Below are 20,671 nucleotides of genomic sequence, written 5' to 3'. Positions count from 1 at the left end.
CATGTGACACAGCATTACACACCTCATCACCTCGTTTCAGTGTATCATGTTTTTGTGCATGTGATTTTGCAGGCTAATGACCTCCTCTGTGTTGTTTTCCTGGTGAACAAACAGCTTCCTCTTGACAGATGAACAGAGCACAAAAACATCCTTTCTCTTTTCCTTTTTCCTTTTCACCCAATCATACTCTCCTACACTAGTCAACTTGCTTCCTCCCCCTCAGTCCACAATTTCCTCATCACCAAACTGACTTAAGAGTTGGCAGGAATAACGTTGAAGTCAGTCACTTCACACTAAATCAAGGCATATTAGCCCCCACCTCTGCCTCACTCTCTTCTCATGCTTTTACTTTCCTCTCTGGCCTTTCAGTGGAAACCATAATTAGCCCTTCATTAAGCCCTTGCAAATTGCTCTAATGGACTCTGCCATTCAGCCGACTTCATTTAAGCTGCAAATCAAGCGACAATGGTCGAGGACACGACTCGGTCATGACTTCATCTTACAGAGGCTCAATTAAGGATGGAGTCTCAGCAGGAAGAGACCTCAGACAGTCTGCCTTTACGCACGTCTCCGGCTCGAGTGCAGCAGAGAAAGAGAGAAAAAAGGAGGACGCGGAACGAAGTGGTGGTGGGTTGAAGTCGAGCCAATGTTTAGCATCTCCTGGGGGAGGCACATCGGATCCACTCAAGCAGATAAAACAGAGCGCTAACATCTTTCAACCTTTTTTCGCCGAGGAACCACTACAAGTGCGGACAGCGAGCGGCTGACCCCGGAATACAAACACAGAGCATACGCAGCGCTGTATAACACGATGAACCACTGGCGGTCTGGGAAGCATCACAGTTCAAACACAGGCCACAGATTCTCTCTCCATGCTACGGCATAGGCTAATGATATTCAGTTTCAATAAATCATGTGGCTTTGCTTTCATCATGCATGCATCCCAGGCAAGTTTTTTTTTTTTACCTATATGTATGGAATGAGACATTTTGAGCACAGAAAAAGACTTTTGCAAACATAAATTACCAAATTTGATTTAATATGATTTTTAAAATTTTTTTTTTTATCTGAGACTGATATACAGACGTAGGCAAAATCGTTGGTACCCTTCCGTTAAAGAAAGAAAAACCAACAATGGTCACTGAAATAACTTGAAACTGACAAAAGTAATAATAAATAAAAATTCACTGAAAATTAACTAATGGAAATCAGATATTGTTTTTGAATTATGGTTCAGCAGAATCATTTAAAAAAAAAAAACTAATGAAACTGACCTAGACAAAAATGATGGTACCCTTAACTTAATATTTTGTTGCACAACCTTTTGAGGCAATCACTGCAATCAAGTGATTTCTGTAACTCTCAATGAGACTTCTGCACCTGTCGACAGGTATGTTGGCCCACTCCTCGTGAGCAAACTGCTCCAGCTGTCTCAGGTTTGAAGGGTGCCTTCTCCAGACTGCATGTTTCAGCTCCTTCCACAGATGTTCAATAGGATTTAGATCCGGGCTCATAGAAGGCCACTTCAGAATAGTCCAATGTTTTGTTCTTAGCCATTCTTGGGTGTTTTTAGCTGTGTGTTTTGGGTCATTATCCTGTTTGAGGACCCATGACCTGCGACTGAGACCAAGCTTTCTGACACTGGGCAGCACATTTCGCTCCAGAATGCCTTGATAGTCTTGAGATTTCATTGCACCCTGCACAGATTCAAGACACCCTGTGCCAGATGCAACAAAGCAGCCCCAGAACATAACCGAGCCTCCTCCATGTTTCACATTAGGTACAGTGTTCTTTTCTTTGGATGCTTCATTTTTGCGTCTGTGAACATAGAGCTGATGTGACTTGCCAAAAAGCTCCAGTTTTGTCTCATCTGTCCAAAGGACATTCTCCCAGAAGCTTTGTGGCTTGTCAATATGCATTTTGGAAAATTCCAGTCTCGCTTTTTTATGATTTGGTGTCCTCCTCGGTTGTCTTCCATTAAGTCCACTTTGGCTCAAACAGTGACGGATGGTGCGATCTGACACTGATGTACCTTGACCTTGGAGTTCACCTCTAATCTCTTTGGAAGTTGTTCTGGGCTCTTTGGTTACCATTCGTATTATCCGTCTCTTCAATATGTCATCAATTTTCCCCTTGCGACCACATCCAGGGAGGTTGGCTACAGTCCCGTGGACCTTAAACTTCTGAATAATATGTGCAGCTGTAGTCACAGGAACGTCAAGCTGCTTGGAGATGGTCTTATAGCCTTTACCTTTAACATGAAGGTCTATAATGTTCTTTCTCATCTCCTGAGACAACTCTCTCCTTAGCTTTCTGTGGTCCATGTTCAGTGTGGTACACACCATGATACCAAACAGCACAGTGACTACTTTTCACCCTTTAAATAGGCAGACTGACTGATTACAAGTTTGAAGATACCTGTGATGCTATTTACAGGACACACCTTAGTTTAACATGTCCCTATGGTCACATTATTTTACATCTTTTCTAGGGGTACCATCATTTTTTGTCCAGGTCAGTTTCATTAGTTTGTTTTTTAAAATGATTCTGTTGAACCACAATTCAAAAACAATGTCTGATTTTCATTAGTTCATTTTCAGTACATTTTTATTTATTATTACTTTTGTCAGTTTCAAGTTATTTCAGTGACCATTGTGGGTTTTTCTCTCTTTAACGGAAGGGTACCAACAACTTTGCCTACGTCTGTATGTGGATATACTTTGGGTTTTGGCTGTTAAGCTTTGTGTTATCTTCAAGATCCCTTAAACATATTTTACAGGATAACATACTGTTTTGCTGAGGAATAGATATTTATGTATTAACAGCAGCCAATGTTTTCTTTGAATAGAGTGAGCACTGGTGTTCACGATCCCTGTCTTGCAGAGTGAGCATTAAGAGAGTGTTGCATTGTGGGTTGTGTGTAGCTGTAATGTTGCTAGGCTATAGAGGCTTTATTAATATCTGGTTAACGCGTTTTGCTCCCACAGAAGAAATACATTCCTGGCGAGTGAGTGAGGTGAAAACGTCTTTACTGCAGAAACCGCCCGGGCTGGGAGTCAGCTGTCAGGCAGCCAAGATATAACAGAATTTCATAATGGCGAGCTCAAAAAGAGTGTCTGACAACTGCCCGACAGGAGAGCATGTGAGTCAGTGAAGAAGCAACGGCACTTAAAACGTACTCCAACAAGCTACACTACTGTGGATTTACATTATGCTTTAACGGAAGTATTCCATCTTTCACTTTCACGAGAGAAAAAGGGGAAGGACTATCTTACCTTTAGACTAATAGTGTCTCAGGGAAGACTAGGAAAAAGTATTTTTCTTAATCAGGATCATTTTTATGCTACAAATACGGTATACATTTTGTATTATTATAAAGCAGAAGGAATAATATAATTTAAGCAAACAAAAATCTGTTTTTGGGATGGCTGTAGCTCTGAGGGTAAAGCGGGTCCCTGTCCTTTAACCACAAGGTTAGCGGTTCGATCCCTAGCTCCTAATGTCTGCATGTCAAAATGACCTTGAGCGAGACACTGCACCACAAGTTGCTCTCTGCACGCTTTACAGCAGCCAACTGCTCCTAAATGCTTAGGATGGGTTAAATGCAGAGGTCAAATTTCATGCATGTACCTGTATGAATATGACGATTCTAATAAAGTTTTTGTTATTCAATTTAGTTGCATGTTCACTGAGGTTAATAAAGAGATTAAGGACCTAAAACTACATTTAACTGAGTACAGAATAGTTTTTTGTTTGTTCAAATTAAACTATTCTGCGCATGATAATTCTATTGTCAAAATATAGTTTTTGTGCTTGCTCAAAATGTCTCATTGCACACTCAGGATTAAGCCACATACATATTTGAGCCTATTAAACTAGCAAAAATTAACATTAAAATTAACATTATTTAATTCAGGGACTTAACTAACCACACAGTGAGAGAGAGCTGAGATGGCGGTACACTTACTGTCATTAGAACCTTGATTTTCATCCCAGGTACGAACGTAATCGTCCTGTAGAAACATGAAGAAAAAGAACAATTTATTAGCAGCTGCAGAGAATGAGAAGCTCCGTAACTCCTACTGCAGGCCTGAGCGCACAGTGTTGTTGATAGCATATCAACACTCTGTCATCTTCATGGAGGAGAAGTGAAAGTAGCTTACATTATCATTGCACACTGCATATAATGTGTACATTAGTCTTGCGGCATGATAATTAGCCAAGTGAGTCACACCAGAGACAGATGGGAATGTACTGTGGATGTACATCTGTATGGAAATGAGCCCAACAAATCTGCCCCCGATGCCTATATGTGAGAGACATATGGCTTTTAGGCTTTTTAAAGTGCTCCGCCTTAATTAGAACATTAATCGTTCTAATTAAAATGGGCAAGTTGAAGGAGATTTAAAATTAAAAAAAAAAAAAGAGTGAGAAGATGGATGGAGAAGCGGAGATAAAGGCACACAAAAAGACGAGGAAATGAGTCATGAATGAAAAAGACATGGTAACAAAGGCAGCTGGAGGAACAGTGTAGAAAAATAGGAGAGAACTGACCTCTACCTCCTGGTGAAATGACAGCAAAAAGGAGAGAAAAGAGCCAATATTAGTGAAGAAGAAAAGATACAGGGTATTAAGCTGCATTCAATGACATTGAAAGACATTTTATGTTCATTTTAAACCAAATAAGCGACAAACAAATTTGGAAAGACATCCTTTTAAAGATTTTAACTCACAAAACCTTTATCAGATTTGATTGACAGTGACTCAGCCCAATCTTTCCCAATCTCGCTCAATTTATAAACCAGTGAGAAAAGCAAGATAAAAAAAACATAAATACAGAAATATCTCCTGTGAAACTGTTTCACCTTTGTCAGAAAACAGCATATTCTTGTAAGTCATAAGAAATTTTGCTATCAGGGCCTTTAATATTAAATAAATGTAGAAAAAGTGAATAAAAATTTGACAGTATAGACCTTTATGACTAGTTTTCTCTTGCTGAAACTTGAAACATATCTCAATAAACCGTAAAATTCACACCGATGTAAGAGCATTAAATTAGACACATTTGACTGCATTTCCTTCAAACATAAGGGAATCCCAGAGGAGACATGTACAGGTGTAGAGATGCATATTGCTGTGTCTGAAATGATAAATATGAGTCATTTCAAGATATTTACAATCGGCCACCCCCCCTTCCTTAGAGATGACTTACTCATCACCGTAAACATTTACTGAACTGGAAGCGTGTGCCAAACAGCTCCCCGGAAGGCGATAAATTCTGACACAACACATGAAATAAGCAGCCCTCATGAAAGCTGTGACCTTTTCTTCTTTGACCCTCACAGTTTCATTTCACAGAGGTAAATATTTTCATCACTGGCAAGGACTTCCACTCGAGGGTCGACATATACCAGACTGCGCTGCTGTTGCTCTGCTCATCCTCTTCACGCTGCAGTGCCGACCGAGCTCATTTCCCCCGCTCGGTGACAGAAAAAATCACTTCCAGTGAACTGACTGCTGTCTGGATTTTAACTCAACGCCCCAGTTGAGCTTCATGAATGATTGCCGGTTATGTAGTTTAACCTTGTTGGGCCTGATTGAGTCACGCATTAGCAGGGTAAAGACCTCAAAGAGTTTACGACCTGGCCATTAATCTGACGCCTCCCATGCCTTCTTTATTGACACTTCAGCTGCTGCATTATTTAGCAGCCTTTCTGTATTTGTGTTTCTGCCAGGACCGATGAGGGAAGTGTCCTGCTGCGCTGACAGGACTGGAAATCAATGATTTCATAAAGGAGAGGGCTGCAGAAAATGTATTCGGGGGAAAATAAATTCTCCTGAGTGTACAATGAAAGTGAGCATGAGACGCGGAGCACGGTGACAAGTTTGGCACGTGGCAGAGAAGTTATATCACTCGAAAACATGACTCACAGAGCGGAACTCTGATGAAACGACTGCCGTTTTTCTTTTCTTTTTTACACAGAAGTGATTAGAGGACGCAAGCTGAGAGCTGAAAACACTCGGATGTATCCAGGAGCTCTGTGATCTACCTGATAACATCAGAAAGATCTCCTCTTGTTAAGCGGAGCGGGGGAAGCTTACCCACCGCATCAAACATGGCAGACTATTCACCCTGCTGCCGAGCTCCACAATACTGACTGACACATCACAATCCCTCGTATCTGTAGGATGAGGATCACGACCCGATGAGCCTGTCCACTGTAAAATTGGGCTCAGCTCAAGTGGAACAGCACAAAAAAAGATCTCTTTAAAAAAAAGTGACAGATATCGTGCTTGTTGGGTGGATTGAAAAAGAAGAACAAACAGGAAACTCGCTGAAAAGAATGTGTGGGGTCTATCTGACAGGTCTCTTGTGTGACTGACAGGTGTTTCTAGGTAAATGTCAGCTGTCAGATGCAGTCTGTGTTCACTGTGGACACCCTGAGGGGTTTGTTCGTGGTGACGGCGGAGTGCATCTCTGCTTCATCACTAACAAAGGACACAGTAATAACACTCTCATGTAGAGATCCGTCTGCCGGATGAAGGTTTAATACTTGACCTTTTCTCACGATTAGCGTTAATATCGGCCTTCTGTGGATTCAACAAACCCAACAGCAGAGCTACAATGTGCACACCGCCCTTTCTATCACAAAAAGCACAAGGGTTTGTGAATTTCGGCCCACACAGACTCCAATCTCCGTTTTTTCGTGTATGACAGTGTCTCTGTGGCCAAAACCTTTTTATGAGTGCGGTGAAAAAGCCTCAGAGTTGCTGTAAAGTAAACACAAGAATCAAGGGAGGTCCCAGTCTGTAAGCCTTTTCCAACCTTATAAGTTAAATAGATGCAAATATATTTGATTTCGGTGGTTCAGGTTTCATCAAAGCCATGTTGAGTGTGTAATTTCCTACAGAAAAAAAATGTCAAAGCTCTATAACTACATCACACAACTTCCACCTTTGCTCTCCAGAGTCATGAATGTAAACATAGTTTTTTTTTTGGAACAACGCATTTCCTTAACTTATATAACGAAGACAAGTGCAGGCTAGCGAGGGTTTGATCAGACAGTCACCTGCTTTGCAAAATGAGACTCTCACACTGAAGGTCCTCCTTACTGTAATCTCCCTCCAGACTTCGAGGACCGGGCTGCATGCCCACCTCCTCTGCCGCTGAACTCCTCTATTTCATCCTCTTCCCAGTCAACTGTGTCGACAGCGAAAGGTCCTTAAGCAATTGCACCAACCCCTTCAAAGACGAGAGTCACTGAGAGATGAATGCACAGAGGCTGACCGTGTACAATGAGGATTTCTCTCAGAGATGGAAAGCATCAATTGGCTGATCAGCAAGCAGCAAAACAGCCTAATTTCAGCTTAAAATAGTGAAAAAAGAGACTAGGTTCAGCATTCAAAAAGTGCAATAAACATCTCTTGTTTTGAAATAGCACATCCGACAAATGCACCGATGTTTTATTTTACATCAATGAAAATCTTGCGGAAGCACATTACTGAAATAAACTCTGTTGGATACTGTTATAGTACAAAATGTAACCCCAAAATCTGATGAAACAAATCTGAAAAATAAAAAAATATATTGCCCCCAGGTTGTCTTCAGCAGCGATGCTACTTACAGCACCGTATCACTTCCTCCCACCTAGAGATTCACATAAAGACTCTGTTGCTGTTCACACTTTGGTTTACAGATCACATGAGACGCGCCTGAGATGAAACAAAACCCCCTCAACAATATTCTCATCCTATATGCACTCCTCTTATCTTCATGCACGCTTGGCCGCAGGGCACGAGAAGCAAGCCTGCTGATTCCTGTATTTCTGCGTGCGCACAGCGCTCTGAGCTGATGCTTCAAGATTGCAGAGCAGAGCATCAAACGCCGAGAGTCTGGTCTGCCTCCCTTGCAGGACGAAGTCAAGAGCGAGGCTTATGTAAGAGAGCTGGGAGGACTGGATGAGTAAAAGGTGAAGCGGGGGTTAGTGCTTTTGGGAACTGGATCTATGGACAAATTAAGGGTGGGGACGAAGCCATGATGTAGAACAACGGTTCCCACTAGGAGTCGCAAGATGAATCTGTTGTGAGATGACTAGAAGGAAAGAAGAAAAAACATATGTAGCACCACACTGGAAAATAACTAAGTACATTTACTTAAGTACTTGTACTTTACTTGAGTATTTTCATTTTCTGCTACATTATACTTTATACTCCACTTTAATTCAGAGGGATGTATTGTACATTTTACTCCACTACATTTATTTAATACCTTTAGTTACTAGTTACATTGCAGAATCAGATTAATAATACTAAATATAATCAACAAATAAATGATGATTTATTCTTCTGGATAAAGATATAGCCTATTTATTGATGCCTTGGTGAAATTCACAAGCTAATTCACAGTACACACTGCTCCTAACGCACTATTGTTTACATGCAAATCATTCATGAAGGGAATTGTAGAAGGGCTTCCCAGTCCATTGTGTCACTTCCTCTTTGAATGAAGTCACTTAGATAATTGGGTAAGTGATTTATCAGTGGCTGCCATACATTTATGAAGCTGCATTCATTTCCTTTTTATTTTGGCACTGAGTCTTTCCTTGGGAAGTACTCTGAACATTTCTTTATTTCATTGCGTTACCAATGTTTTTTTTCTAGGATTCAATTAAATAGTAAATATAGAAAATAAGGTTATTAGCAACTTAGATCTTTGAAAGTCGAGGACTCCCGCTTTGGATAGCAGTCCCAATAAAACTGCCCAGGATCTTTACAGATATTACATTTCAGAATTGTACTCGACTCCTTTGTTATACATGACCAGGACTTAGCGCTTTTAGAACAGTCCCAAAAACAATGTATGTATGTGTGATTTCCACTGGGGATGGAAGGACATTTTCTCCTAAGTTTTATTGTTTCACATTGATTTTTTTTTTTTACTTAAGTTTCTCTGAACATTGTCCTCTTACTGTCCTGCCACCAAAGTCAAGATGAGAGAAGATAGCTTAATAAATGATGATATGCTCAGCTGAGTCACCTTCAATTATTACCTTGGCTCAAAGCAATGGACTTAAGGAGCAGTTAGACTCTCTACACCCTGTGGGTTTAAATATATATATATATAATATATACAAGCATTATGCTATAGATGGAGTTTAGTGGATGAATTTTTTATATGTATTTCCATTATTTTGATATCCTGATTTATTTCTGTATTGATGTATCCTCTGTTTTTGTGTGTATCTGCAGAGCCTCTGGTGCATTTCCACTCTGTAAACCGCATTTCCCATGTGAACCGGCACTCTCTTTGACGTCATTGAGATTAGGTCTAGTGACTACAAGTGTGGCTTCATTATTACTATGATATGAATAGAAAACATGAGAAGGACTGTGGACCTTAAGGAAGAAAAGTTTGATCAGAAATGAAATGTAAGCCAAGCCCTTCCAAATGTGGATTGTGTGAATGATACAATAGATACACCAGGTTGCACGAAAAAAAAGCAATTACAACCTTGAGCATTGGCCCTAAGCTTCAGTTTACAGATAGATTTCCATTCGTATCATAAATATACTTTGACAGATGAATAGACATATTGTCTGCATTACACTTCTCCTTACTGATTCATACATGAGTAATCTCTTTCACACTGAAGGTGTTGGACAAAAGGTGTTCATTTACATCTGCACTGAAGTGTGTGACACTTCAATATTATAGATATTGTGCTTTATTATAAAATAATTCCCTGCCTCATTCAAGGAAGGCTCTTCACACACTCTTCACTCTCAAGTAGAGATGAGTGACGTCAAAAGTACTGCGACAGCAACGGATTAATAAAAGGTCAAATATAAAAGCTAGCTGAAAATTGCACTCAATTATGTAAACGATGAATTGCTTTTTCCATTTCACCGGATACATATTAGAAGGCACAAGACTAAAAAATCGACTTGTTTCTCTGAATTTGACAGAAAGTTTGATGCGGTTCTTAAACTTTCTTGCATCGTCCTTGTCGTTTTGCAATACGCACAGCATGCACACACACAGTTACAGTTATAAAAATCCTACTTTGTCCATTGTGCACTCATGCCAGCCCTGTACTCACTATCTATAAATAAAATCAGCCCTTGTGCCTTTCAGGGCCCTGCGGAGAATAAGAAAACAGTCTGCAACTCACAGGAGAATCTGGTACAAACAGCGAGAACCTTCACACTTCACTGAAAACCCAGAGCTCGACTGAAAAACACACATGTGCAACAATGGAAAATCAATGATGTTGCATTGGTAGGGGCTACAAGGAGGATAAGAAACAGCCAATGATTTGAGACAGGGGAGTTGAACACAATGTAATCGAATAAGAGAGTCACTTACAACCAGACCACACACACCAACAAAGGACTGAAAACTAGCTCATCAAGTGTAAAAGGCAGGCTGTCTGTCATTTCTGGTGCCTAACAAGTCCAATCACCAAGCTTACTCATATCTAATGCGTAAAAATTAGAAATATAAATAAATAAAATATATAATAAAAAAAATATTTTGAACATCCAAAAAATATTGTAGGCTAGTATAAACTGCCTTTGGCCTCGGGAGGAGCCCCGGGTTAGGTTACTACTGTATGTAGTAGCCTGACATACTAACTAGTTTGGGTTTGGGTTGTTGTTGGAGCAGACAAACCATGGATTTATAATAAATTGGGTTGTCAATCAATTAAAATATTTAATTGCGATTAATTGCATGATTGTCCATAGTTAATGCAATTAATGCTAATTAATCACACAATATTTCCATCCATCCATCCATCCATCTGCAACCGCTTATCCCGTTAGGGGTCGCGGGGGGGCTGGAGCCGATCCCAGCCGACATTGGGCGAAGGCGGGGTACACCCTGGACAGGTCGCCAGTCCATCACAGGGCTGACACATAGAGACAGACAACCACTCACACTCACATTCACACCTACGGGCAATTTAGAGTCAACAATTAACCTAACCTGCATGTCTTTGGACTGTGGGAGGAAACCGGAGTACCCGGAGAAAACCCACGCTAACACGGGGAGAACATGCAAACTCCACACAGAAGGGTCCCAAGCCAGATTTGAACCTGCAACCCTCTAGCCGCCAGTGCTAACCACTGCACCACCGTGCAGCCCACACAATATTTATCTGTTAAAAATGTACCTTAAAGGGAGATTCGTCAAGTATTTAATACTCGTAGCGTAAAAGCGTATAAATGTACCGGGTCGGGATCCCATGCGCGCTCGCTTATGCGCGCTCGCTTATGCACGCTCGCTTATGCGCGCTCGCGTGTGGCCGAAGTCTGCTCCTCTGCCTGCTTGCCTTCACTCACACACTGCACACACTGTCTCGCTCCACCTCTAGACGTGAACATGCTCTCACTCCACACTGCAGAAGAGTTAGTTTAGCTCTGAGAATATCTAGTGAATGTGCAGTGGACGTTTGTGCAGAAATAAATGCTGCAACTCCTCCAGACCAACAGAGGTTTTCCGTGTCTTGTGAAGTGACGGGGCTCAGCAGAGAGAAACGTTATCGTCTCCGACCGGGTGCCGGTGTCTCCTCTGCGGGCGCAGTCGGGAGGCGACAACGTTTCTCTTCCTGCTTCAGCCCCGGTGGCTGAGGCAGGAGAAGCCAACACTAGGATCAGCAGTGATTCATGGAGAGACCTTTGTCTGGTCAGCTAACATTTCTGCCAAGCAGGTGAAATATAGAGTGATATTGTGCTTTTAGCTGACGTGTGTCGCCTCACTGTTTTGAGCGATGCTCGTTCATGTCTATGTAGAGCGAGCTAGCGCGAACCAGACGTTAACGGCCACAGGTGTCGCTGTTAACAAGCAATTCAGAAATTTACAAATAGTCCCTTTAAGTCTCTGGGCTGAGCGGGAACTCGCAGGCGAGGCCAGTGGGAGAAGCACTACTGCACATATTCACTGGGCTGCATAACCCGGAAGTAAACCCGGAAGCTAAAAAACTTTTTTGGTGAATGCGCCAGCAAGCAAATCTCAGTGGAATGAATAGGCACTATGTTGGGCTCCGATATCCAGTTCTTATTATAAACCCATGAGACAAACACACTATTTTGCTCTTGTATTTTTGGTTTTTGGAAAGGGTAAAAAAAGTTATTTTTTCATGGAGTATTGCTCTTACTAAATCCCTCAAGTCATGTTATGTCTTGAGTTAGTTCTGAACGTGACCAACTCCTTTCAAAACAAGCATCTCCCCTCCAAACCCTGTGGGTTTCTGTGTGTGCGTATACCTGTATGTGTGTGTATGTTTTTCTGAGTTTGATTACAGCCAACACTTTTCCAACAAGCCCATCACGCTCAGGTGCTCTCAGGTGCTAAAACCCTCCGATTTGTGCTACTATGGGCTATTTTCAATAACGTTTTCTAATCAAATTCTCCTGTATCAGCTGTACTGTGCCTACGGGAGCTGATCATCTAACACTGGCTGTGACTCAGTCTGGCTCAAGCCCAAAGGTAATAACACTTGTGTGGCATTTACTGTAGGGACGGCCACTACCACTTAGAGTTATTGTTACTTTTAAAAGAAAAAAAGGTGTAATTTATTGAACCTGCCTTACAGAATTTCAAAAGCAACACAGTGTCATAATAATTTAAGAGGTGAAGTGCATTTTCAAATGAGAGTTAATCTTGAAACACATAGCCTACAACTCGAGTTTCAAACTGCCCTGTTTTGTATCTAATTTATACAAACTAACATCGCACCGACACAAATTATTTTGGGTTTTTTATTGCTGATAGCTGAGCTATTTACTGCACATTCAGGTTTTCTAACTACAGGAGGACATTGGAAGTATCCCACAAAGAGCTCATTACATGCAGATTCCTGGATGTCGGGTATTCTCTGCAGCAAACAGCCTATTTATAGAGGACGGAACCTGCCAAAATAAAATTAAAATAAATAAATAAATGACACGATAACTAAATAAATATGTTATTAAATGTAGCAAAAATAATATTAAAATAAATATAGCCATTAATTAATTGATAAAATGTGACATAAATTGATATTTGTTTTAATTGTTTCTTTATTTATCTTTTCTATTAATCATTATTATTTATTTAATCTTGTTTAATTTTCCCTTTTATTTATTTATGTATTATTTTTTTTTATGTATTAATTTCTTTTTGCATTCATTTTTTATTTATTTTCTATTTATTTATCAGGTCATTTATTTATTTATTATTTTGGCAGGTTCCATCCTCCATACCTATTAGGCATAGCGACTCCCAGGTGTAGCCAACACAGGAGCAGGTCACTCCAAGAAGTCATGCATGTGAAATACTGGAGTGCAGGGATTTGTAGCATCTGTAGGGAAGAACAATTGTTTGTTGTACAAAAGGATGCTTTTGCTGTGTCTCTTTTTCTGCAGCTATTAGTAACACCTGTGTGGAGAGTTCTGGGTGCAGATGCATTTATTGAATTTCGCATACAATTGCATCTGCAAAGAAATTTGATATTTATCACCTTTCTTCACTACTTAGGAAATCCTCTCCCTGTCTCTCTGCGGCACCTGTGCCCTTCAGCTGTGGCTATTGTACTGCAGTGGGGGAGCAGCTGTAGCTGTGCAAGCAGGGGCAATATGAAAAGCTGTTCCTTTTTTCTTCCTCTACTCAATTACAGCCCACCTATGGGCGTCTGGTAGCCGGCCAAGACACCCCACAGCGCACCAGTAGTCTGGACCATCTTTCCCAAAACTGTTGGAGGGGATTCGAGAACCATCTGCATCGCCAACACAGCTCTGGACGGTTTGCAAGCCCAATAAAGAATCTGGAGTATGATAAGGCACGACTCATGCCAGAACAAAGTATGACGAGATAGACTAATGGATTTCTGATAAGCTGTTATCATCATTCATAGCTTTAATGCATCAGTCTATTCTAACATCCGAGGGGGCTGCAAGATAGGAAAGCCAGTCTGAGCGCAGGGCTGGTGATGATAATTTACTATTCATCTGGATAGTCTTTAATGGAGTATTTGGCTCCAGTGTTACGGATGCCATTATCTACAATTATGTTTTGTACGCTATAGTGAAATGATAAAAAGGAGCACTGACAGGTGCCCTGCAATCACAAAGTGTTCAAATTGAACTGGACTGCAGCCAGTTTAAGGCTAAAATCATGGCAGGGGAGTAGAGGTAAACCTCTCGTGAAAGGTTCTTGTCAGATTGCCAGAACCAGTCGCAAGTGCTTCCCCCATTCTACATATTTAATACACCAACATCACGTTTTTGTGCCTGGCACTGTTTTTTCTATCCCTTAAAAGTGAAATGGATGGATAACAGGTGCAGGCAGGGGTGGCACTGGGTGGTCCAGAGCTACCAGAGTGGAAAGGCATGTGTTTTTAAGATAAGGATTTACCAGGCACAGAAAGCGCTGGATAAGATGCAGAGAAAACAAGAAAAATATTAACCAAAAATCACATCATAAACACTGAGCTCTTTCTTCCATGTTCACGCCGGCATGCGTGACAATAAACAGCCTCCTTCCGGGTGAGCTCGCATTGCTAAGTCCTAATCATCTTCCATTTTTAGGTACAGTACATATCTGAGTTTATCTTAAATCAACAGGAATGAAACATACCAGGCCAATTTCATGGCTCGGCAGTTTCATGGACAGTATCATTTTTACAAGGGAAGTTGAGCAAAAAATTGAATTTTCTGTTGATTTGCTTTTAGTAGACATATACCGAATTGGATCCGCTGTGCATAAAACGCTTTAGTCTAAAGGCCTTTAATTTCACAGTGATATGAAAATTGACAGCGCCTCGTGAGATGATCCCAGTTGACTTCTAATTGTCCCTGTAATTGAGAATTCCTGTGTGCCAAACAAATTTTCATTCAGTGTCTGGTCTTAAAAATGCTGCTTAAAATGAAAGTGAGTACATGATGACCAACAAGATTTTTATTATCATATCTGCAATTTGTTTCTAACAACTGTATGTCCCATAATGTTACATAATATGATTTTTTTTGTAACAACTTGATTAATTTACTATAATAGTGTTAAAATCAAAATAGATCTCTTATTATTGTGGTTAAATAAATGTAATCTATGATGTTAGATTGCTGCTAGGCCACCCCGTTGATACAGGTGTGTGCCTCCCGGGAGAGCAAATAGGTTTTTGACCACATTGATGATGTTGTTTTTGAAAGGCTAAACGCCAACAAATATGGATTGAAGCAGAATATTTTCGTTAGATAAAAAATAGAATTTCTGAAATGATCACATCTATCTTTTTTTTTAAATACATTTTGACTTTTGGACTTTACAACGCACTGGAGTTATTGGAAATGTTTGGATAACACAAGTCACAAAAAGCCTTCACAGCCACCACTGTAATCTATTTCTACAAATAGTACAATACTAATAATATTAGTGTAGGCTGATCTTTATCTGCAACTGTGCAGAAATACCGGGGATTAAACAGAATGTGGCCTTCTAAGTAGCAAAAATATATAGTTTTATATACAGACTTTTGTATAAATTATCCAGTAAGTGTGTTATTATGATTTTAGTTATAAATGTGAAAAATCTAATTTTGATAACCTCAGAGCAGACAAATCCTAGTGCACCCCCTTGGTTGGGAACCACTGCATTATAGGGCTGTCCAGAAGGTTCATTATTAGTACTTTCTGGTTGTATAAAATAATAAAGATATTAATAAACAATTCCATGTTGTACCCATTTTAATTTCAACTAAAAGTGCCTAATGGCTCATAAGAATTGAGCAAATAACACCAAGTCCTTTGCTGTTGAAATAACAACTCTGCATTCAGTTACTGCCTTCCCCCGTTCCCATGTTTTCTTTTTTTTTCCTGGATTTGGTGCATTAGTGAAATGAAATGTTGAGTGCACCTGTCAGATTAAAGGATTGAAGGTATCCCATTCTATTATTTGTTGACTGTAACTGTTAAATCTAATCGCCTTGTCTTCCTGTGAAATAGATTGAATTGAAGTGTGGGAGCTATTTTTATTGGAAGAGAAAGAGCCTCTTATCCAGATTCGGCTTTTACATTTCATAAGAGAATAAACATGAAATATTTACAGAGTGTGTCCTGCTGCAGCCTATGTATTGTGTGTTATGTGTGAGTGTGAGGGGTTTGCGTGCATCTGGGTGTGTTTACTTTGCGCGCATGCAAAAAGGGAGAACGAAAGAGCTCGTCTTTCATGTTGCGCAGCTTTGATTATTGCTTTCCAGTGTCGGATTAATATTCAATGTTCAGCTCTCGGAGGACTGTGCAAGTCAACATCAATTTGTGTAATCTGACTACCTATAACTGTGTCATTGTTGGCATCCTTTATACATCAACCGTATCATTCCCAGAGACTGAACTGCTCATTTTCTAGTTCAAATTTTTTTTTAGCTCAAAGACCAGCATGAAGCAACACCAATTAAATGTTCATTATATTCAATATTCAGCAGCTCTCATTAAGAAAAACTAGTCGGTTGCACAAATGCAATTCAGTTGAAGTTTGAATGATACAAAGAAATCCTAATAAAGGATGTTTCCACTTATTCCTTCCACCCTGAAGCAGGACTGGTGATGGGGATAGAGTCATCAGACCCTCGGTGATGCATGCTCTATTTCAACACCAGAACACAGAGGCTGCTGTTGCTACGGCAGCAAGCTGAAATCAAAGTGGTTTCTGTTGGCGATTCCCCCCGGGGAGTTTCAGTGATTTGCTTCTCTGATGTTTCTCCTGTCATCATCATCATCACCACCAGAGACACCACCACCACCGCTCCTGCCCTTTAACGCAATCACAAACACGCACAGATGCAACAGCGCCCGACAAAAGTCTCGCTTTGGCACTTGCAAGAGTGTAAGAAGCGATCACACATGTATGCACTGTTATGCAAACGCACGCATTAAGGCAATCACCTCTGGGAATAATGAACATGAAAGAGACGCAGTGTGGAACTGGAACTGTTTGCAGCTTTGATGTTAAATTGAGGGAAGAAAAAGGGAAAGCAGAGCAAGAAGTGACATCTTCACTCTACATGGCAACCCCTTAAAGAGGACCTATTATGCTTATTTTCAGGTTCATACTTGTATTTTGGGTTTCTACTAGAACATGTTTGCATGCTTTAATGTTTAAAAAAACACTTTAATTTTCTGATAAGGGCTGTGCCGCAGCACCTCTTCTCACCCTCTGTCTGAAACGCTCTGTTTGAGCTCCTGCCCCCTCCCAAAAAGCCTAGTCTGCTCTGATTGGTCAGCTGGCTTCGGACTCCGCTCCAGCTCCGCTTTAACTAGCTTTGTTTGAAGGTGTGCAAAACAAGCAGCTAGGCAGGTGTTATCCAAATGTTTTACCTGGTGACATCACAAGGTAAAACATTTGGATAATACATTTCTGTGGGGGGAGAGTAATTCCCTTTGGCGTGGACTTTGGGCTTTGTAATGCTGGGTACACACTACACGAGAATCAAGCCGATTTTGGGCCCGATTCCCCTCTCAAGACATCGCCAACAAAGCCCAGATTTTTTGATGGTTCTAAAGATTATCTTTCCAGATATTCCTGTGGTGTGAGGTATGTTAAGAGTGTTTTTTACATCCCCCAATCGGCTCGAAAGTTCAATTCTTCCAAGTCTAATTCTTCTTACACTAAAATCACGTTTGATTGCGAGAGATTTAGCGAGATTTTCATTTTTTTTAGTGGTGACCCTTGTTCGTGAACGAAATCCGTTAGTGTGTGGTGTGCAGTTTTGGCCAAATCGTTGCTCACCACACACTATAGGAACAAAACTGTTAAATTTAACATAACATGTCGTTATGTGTGGGGTCTCTCACATTTTCAAAATCTGTTCAGATTTGAAAAATCTTTTAGTGAGGGCCAGCCTTAACTTTGCAGACCTTTTCACATGCACAAAAAACGATATAACACACTAAAGGAAAGGGAAAAAGCACAAAAGCATAATAGGTCCTTTATAAGCAACGTTAAGAAGAAGCGTTTATATCTCGGGATGCTCCACATACTCGTGTGTTTGTGATTTTATTCACTCTTGGTTGAAGGTTTTTGTTTTGCATAGTCAATCAGGATGTGCTGAATTCAGAGTGAAGTTGCTGCTCTTACTAACATTTTGGATCGAAGCTGTGTAAATATAGAGCAGCATCCAGTTAAGAGTTATAATCCCACAATAATTCTGACTTAATCTCTCCATGCCCACAATTTCATTACTTCCCTAAGCACAGTTCCCGAGGACATTCTCCTCAAGTAATCACAGTCAGAGTAATCCCATCCCGGGAGGGGCGGCTGCCAATTTTCACACACGTTCACCTTTTCTTCAGGGACGCTCTTAAGGAGGCGTATGAATGCGGATCAAAAAATGACACCTTAGCCTCTCTGCCATGGTCATTACTTAATATAGAAAGACTTCTCCTCCTGAGAAGATATGGCATTGTTCTCATGTAGCTGAAGCCCAACTGCTCACATTTCCAATCCAATAATGATACCCATCACGTGCTCGCAGCCACAATGGATCAATTAAAACCCAATTAACAGGAGTTATATGGAACATAATCCAACTGCACTGTTGTCCAAATCCTGTTGGGATCATTAGTAATCATTTCCCAGAGCTCGGAGGCAAAATTATGTCCATACATTAACAGACACAGCAATAATATATCACCGTGCGTATACAGCCTGCAGGCTCTAATCAATCCCTGCAACCCAGTTCAGTCTGTTCACTAGGTGAATATGCACATCAATCAATCCCCGCCTCTCTGCTCTAATTGCTTAATTCTCTTGTTTGTGAAAATCTCCTGGGACACGTCTGGAAACACATCTGAGGTAGCCCACATTAAGGGCAGCAGTATGATGGAATAGGTCTATTCTGCTCCTGCTGTGCACGTGGAACTAAAACATTAATTGCTTATAATTAACCAAAGGGCCCATAATACTAAAAGTGGGAAGAGTAATAGCAACTGTATAGCTTTATTTTGACCTGGCATTTCTGGTATAAAGCTCTCATGGAAGCTCCCCAATTAAAAACATCACTTTAAGACACCCTGGATTTTTGAGAAGTAAAGTAAAAACATCCAGTCTGTGTGTTTGATTTTATATAGGACAACCATTTATACCATTATCCCAAACTATCCTAATCATAATATGCAATATATGTTGAGTAATCCTTTAAAGACATTTGGGCAATATGTGTTCATGAAGATGATATTCATTCAAAATAAGACACTTTAAACAAAATCCCTCATATGTTCTCTTTCCATCTTCTTATTCCAATAGGATATATATGTTATAGATTTATATTTTTGCCACACAAATATACACCTTAAAGTAATTATTTATGAATATTTGAAACATTTTTTGTTAAGTGTGTGTGTGTTTCTACAGTGTTAGAGCTATGTTCCAACAACAGCACCAAGTTAGTTTGTATTATTCAGTCTATATAAGAAAGTGTGTGATCATTATTCCTACTGTCTCAGCAGCCTACCGCATCAGCGCGCATCTCTCCGTCAACACTTACATCTCTGAAGCGGTTCCAGTGCTTGATCTTGCGGCTGTACTGTGAAATGGTGGACAGCCACTGCTCGTCTTCCATGAAATTGCTCGTTTTGTCCGCCTCCTTGACGCTCTTCACGTCGGTCTGGAAGGTCGAGCCAGCCAGCATCACCAGCGGGACGAGAAGGCACCTGATATCCGTCATTTCCACCATGTTAGCGGACTAAAAACACCTCACCAAGCGCTCACACAACCACCGGCTGTCGGCTGTCTGTCCTCTGCTGGGAGGAGGGGGAGGATGCTGAGGCTGGATTCAGAGGACCAACTGATGATTAGCCTATAGGATGCTCCTTCTGCTGCTGGGAGAGAGGGAGAGAGGGAGAGAGGGAGAGAGAGAAAGAGAGAGAGAGAGGATAGTAGTCCTGGTGCTGTGGTATGTTTATATGAATACCTCTCAGGCTTATTTGCATTTTAATGTTGAAGTTGGTGTTTACATACTGCACCCCCACTCATGGCATGCTCAGGTGGGACAGTCTGTTTGGTATGTGGGGCAGTATCTGAATCAAGGGCTGCCACTAAAGGATTATTTCCATTTTCACAATGAATTGATTAATCATTTAATCTGTAAAATGTCAGAACATTGTGAAAAATATACCTCTCACAGTTTCTTCCAACAGTCAAAAACCTGACTGACTGAAATGATAAATCAGTTATTACATTAATTCTATAAATGTTTCTTTTTTTGTAAATATATTTTATTGATTTTCAAAGTTTTTATCCCACATGAGTTAAACATTTAAACCATATATATTTGACTTAAAGGGACTGTTTGTAAATATCAGAATTGCTTGTTAACAGCGACACCTGTGGCCGTTAAATCAACGAAAGTCAGCGTCGGGCTCGCGCTTGTGCTCGCTCTAAATAGACATGAACGAGCATCGCTCAAAACCGTGAGGAGACACACATCAGCTAAAACCACAATATCACTCTATATTTCAGCTGCTTGGCAGTAATGTTAGCTGACCAGACGAAGGTCTCTCCATGAATCACTGCTGATCCTAGTGTTGGCTTTTCCTGCTTCAGCCCCCCGACCGCGGCCGGAGGGAACAGGGGAGACACCGGAGTTTTGGTCGGAGATGATAACGTTTCTCGCTGCGGAGCCCCGTCACTTCACAA

The 20,671-nt window shown here is 40.7% G+C and overlaps 1 protein-coding gene across 1 annotated transcript in view; it reads right to left on the bottom strand.

The window, feature by feature from the left end:
* Window positions 1-19,859, bottom strand: part of spock2 (SPARC (osteonectin), cwcv and kazal like domains proteoglycan 2) — a 35,602-nt gene extending 15,743 nt beyond the window's left edge. The window contains exons 1-2 of the mRNA XM_074645965.1: window positions 19,521-19,859; window positions 3,968-4,013 (exon numbers count right to left, since the gene is read on the bottom strand). Coding sequence (XP_074502066.1) covers window positions 3,968-4,013; window positions 19,521-19,709 — 235 coding nt within the window. The 5' untranslated portion in view covers window positions 19,710-19,859. The remainder of the gene's footprint in view (window positions 1-3,967; window positions 4,014-19,520) is intronic.
* Window positions 19,860-20,671: the final 812 nt, after the last annotated feature.

This window comes from Sebastes fasciatus, chromosome 9 (assembly GCF_043250625.1).
Source record: "Sebastes fasciatus isolate fSebFas1 chromosome 9, fSebFas1.pri, whole genome shotgun sequence".
Classification (NCBI taxonomy): domain Eukaryota; kingdom Metazoa; phylum Chordata; class Actinopteri; order Perciformes; family Sebastidae; genus Sebastes; species Sebastes fasciatus.
This window is presented reverse-complemented; position numbering and strand designations above follow the sequence as displayed.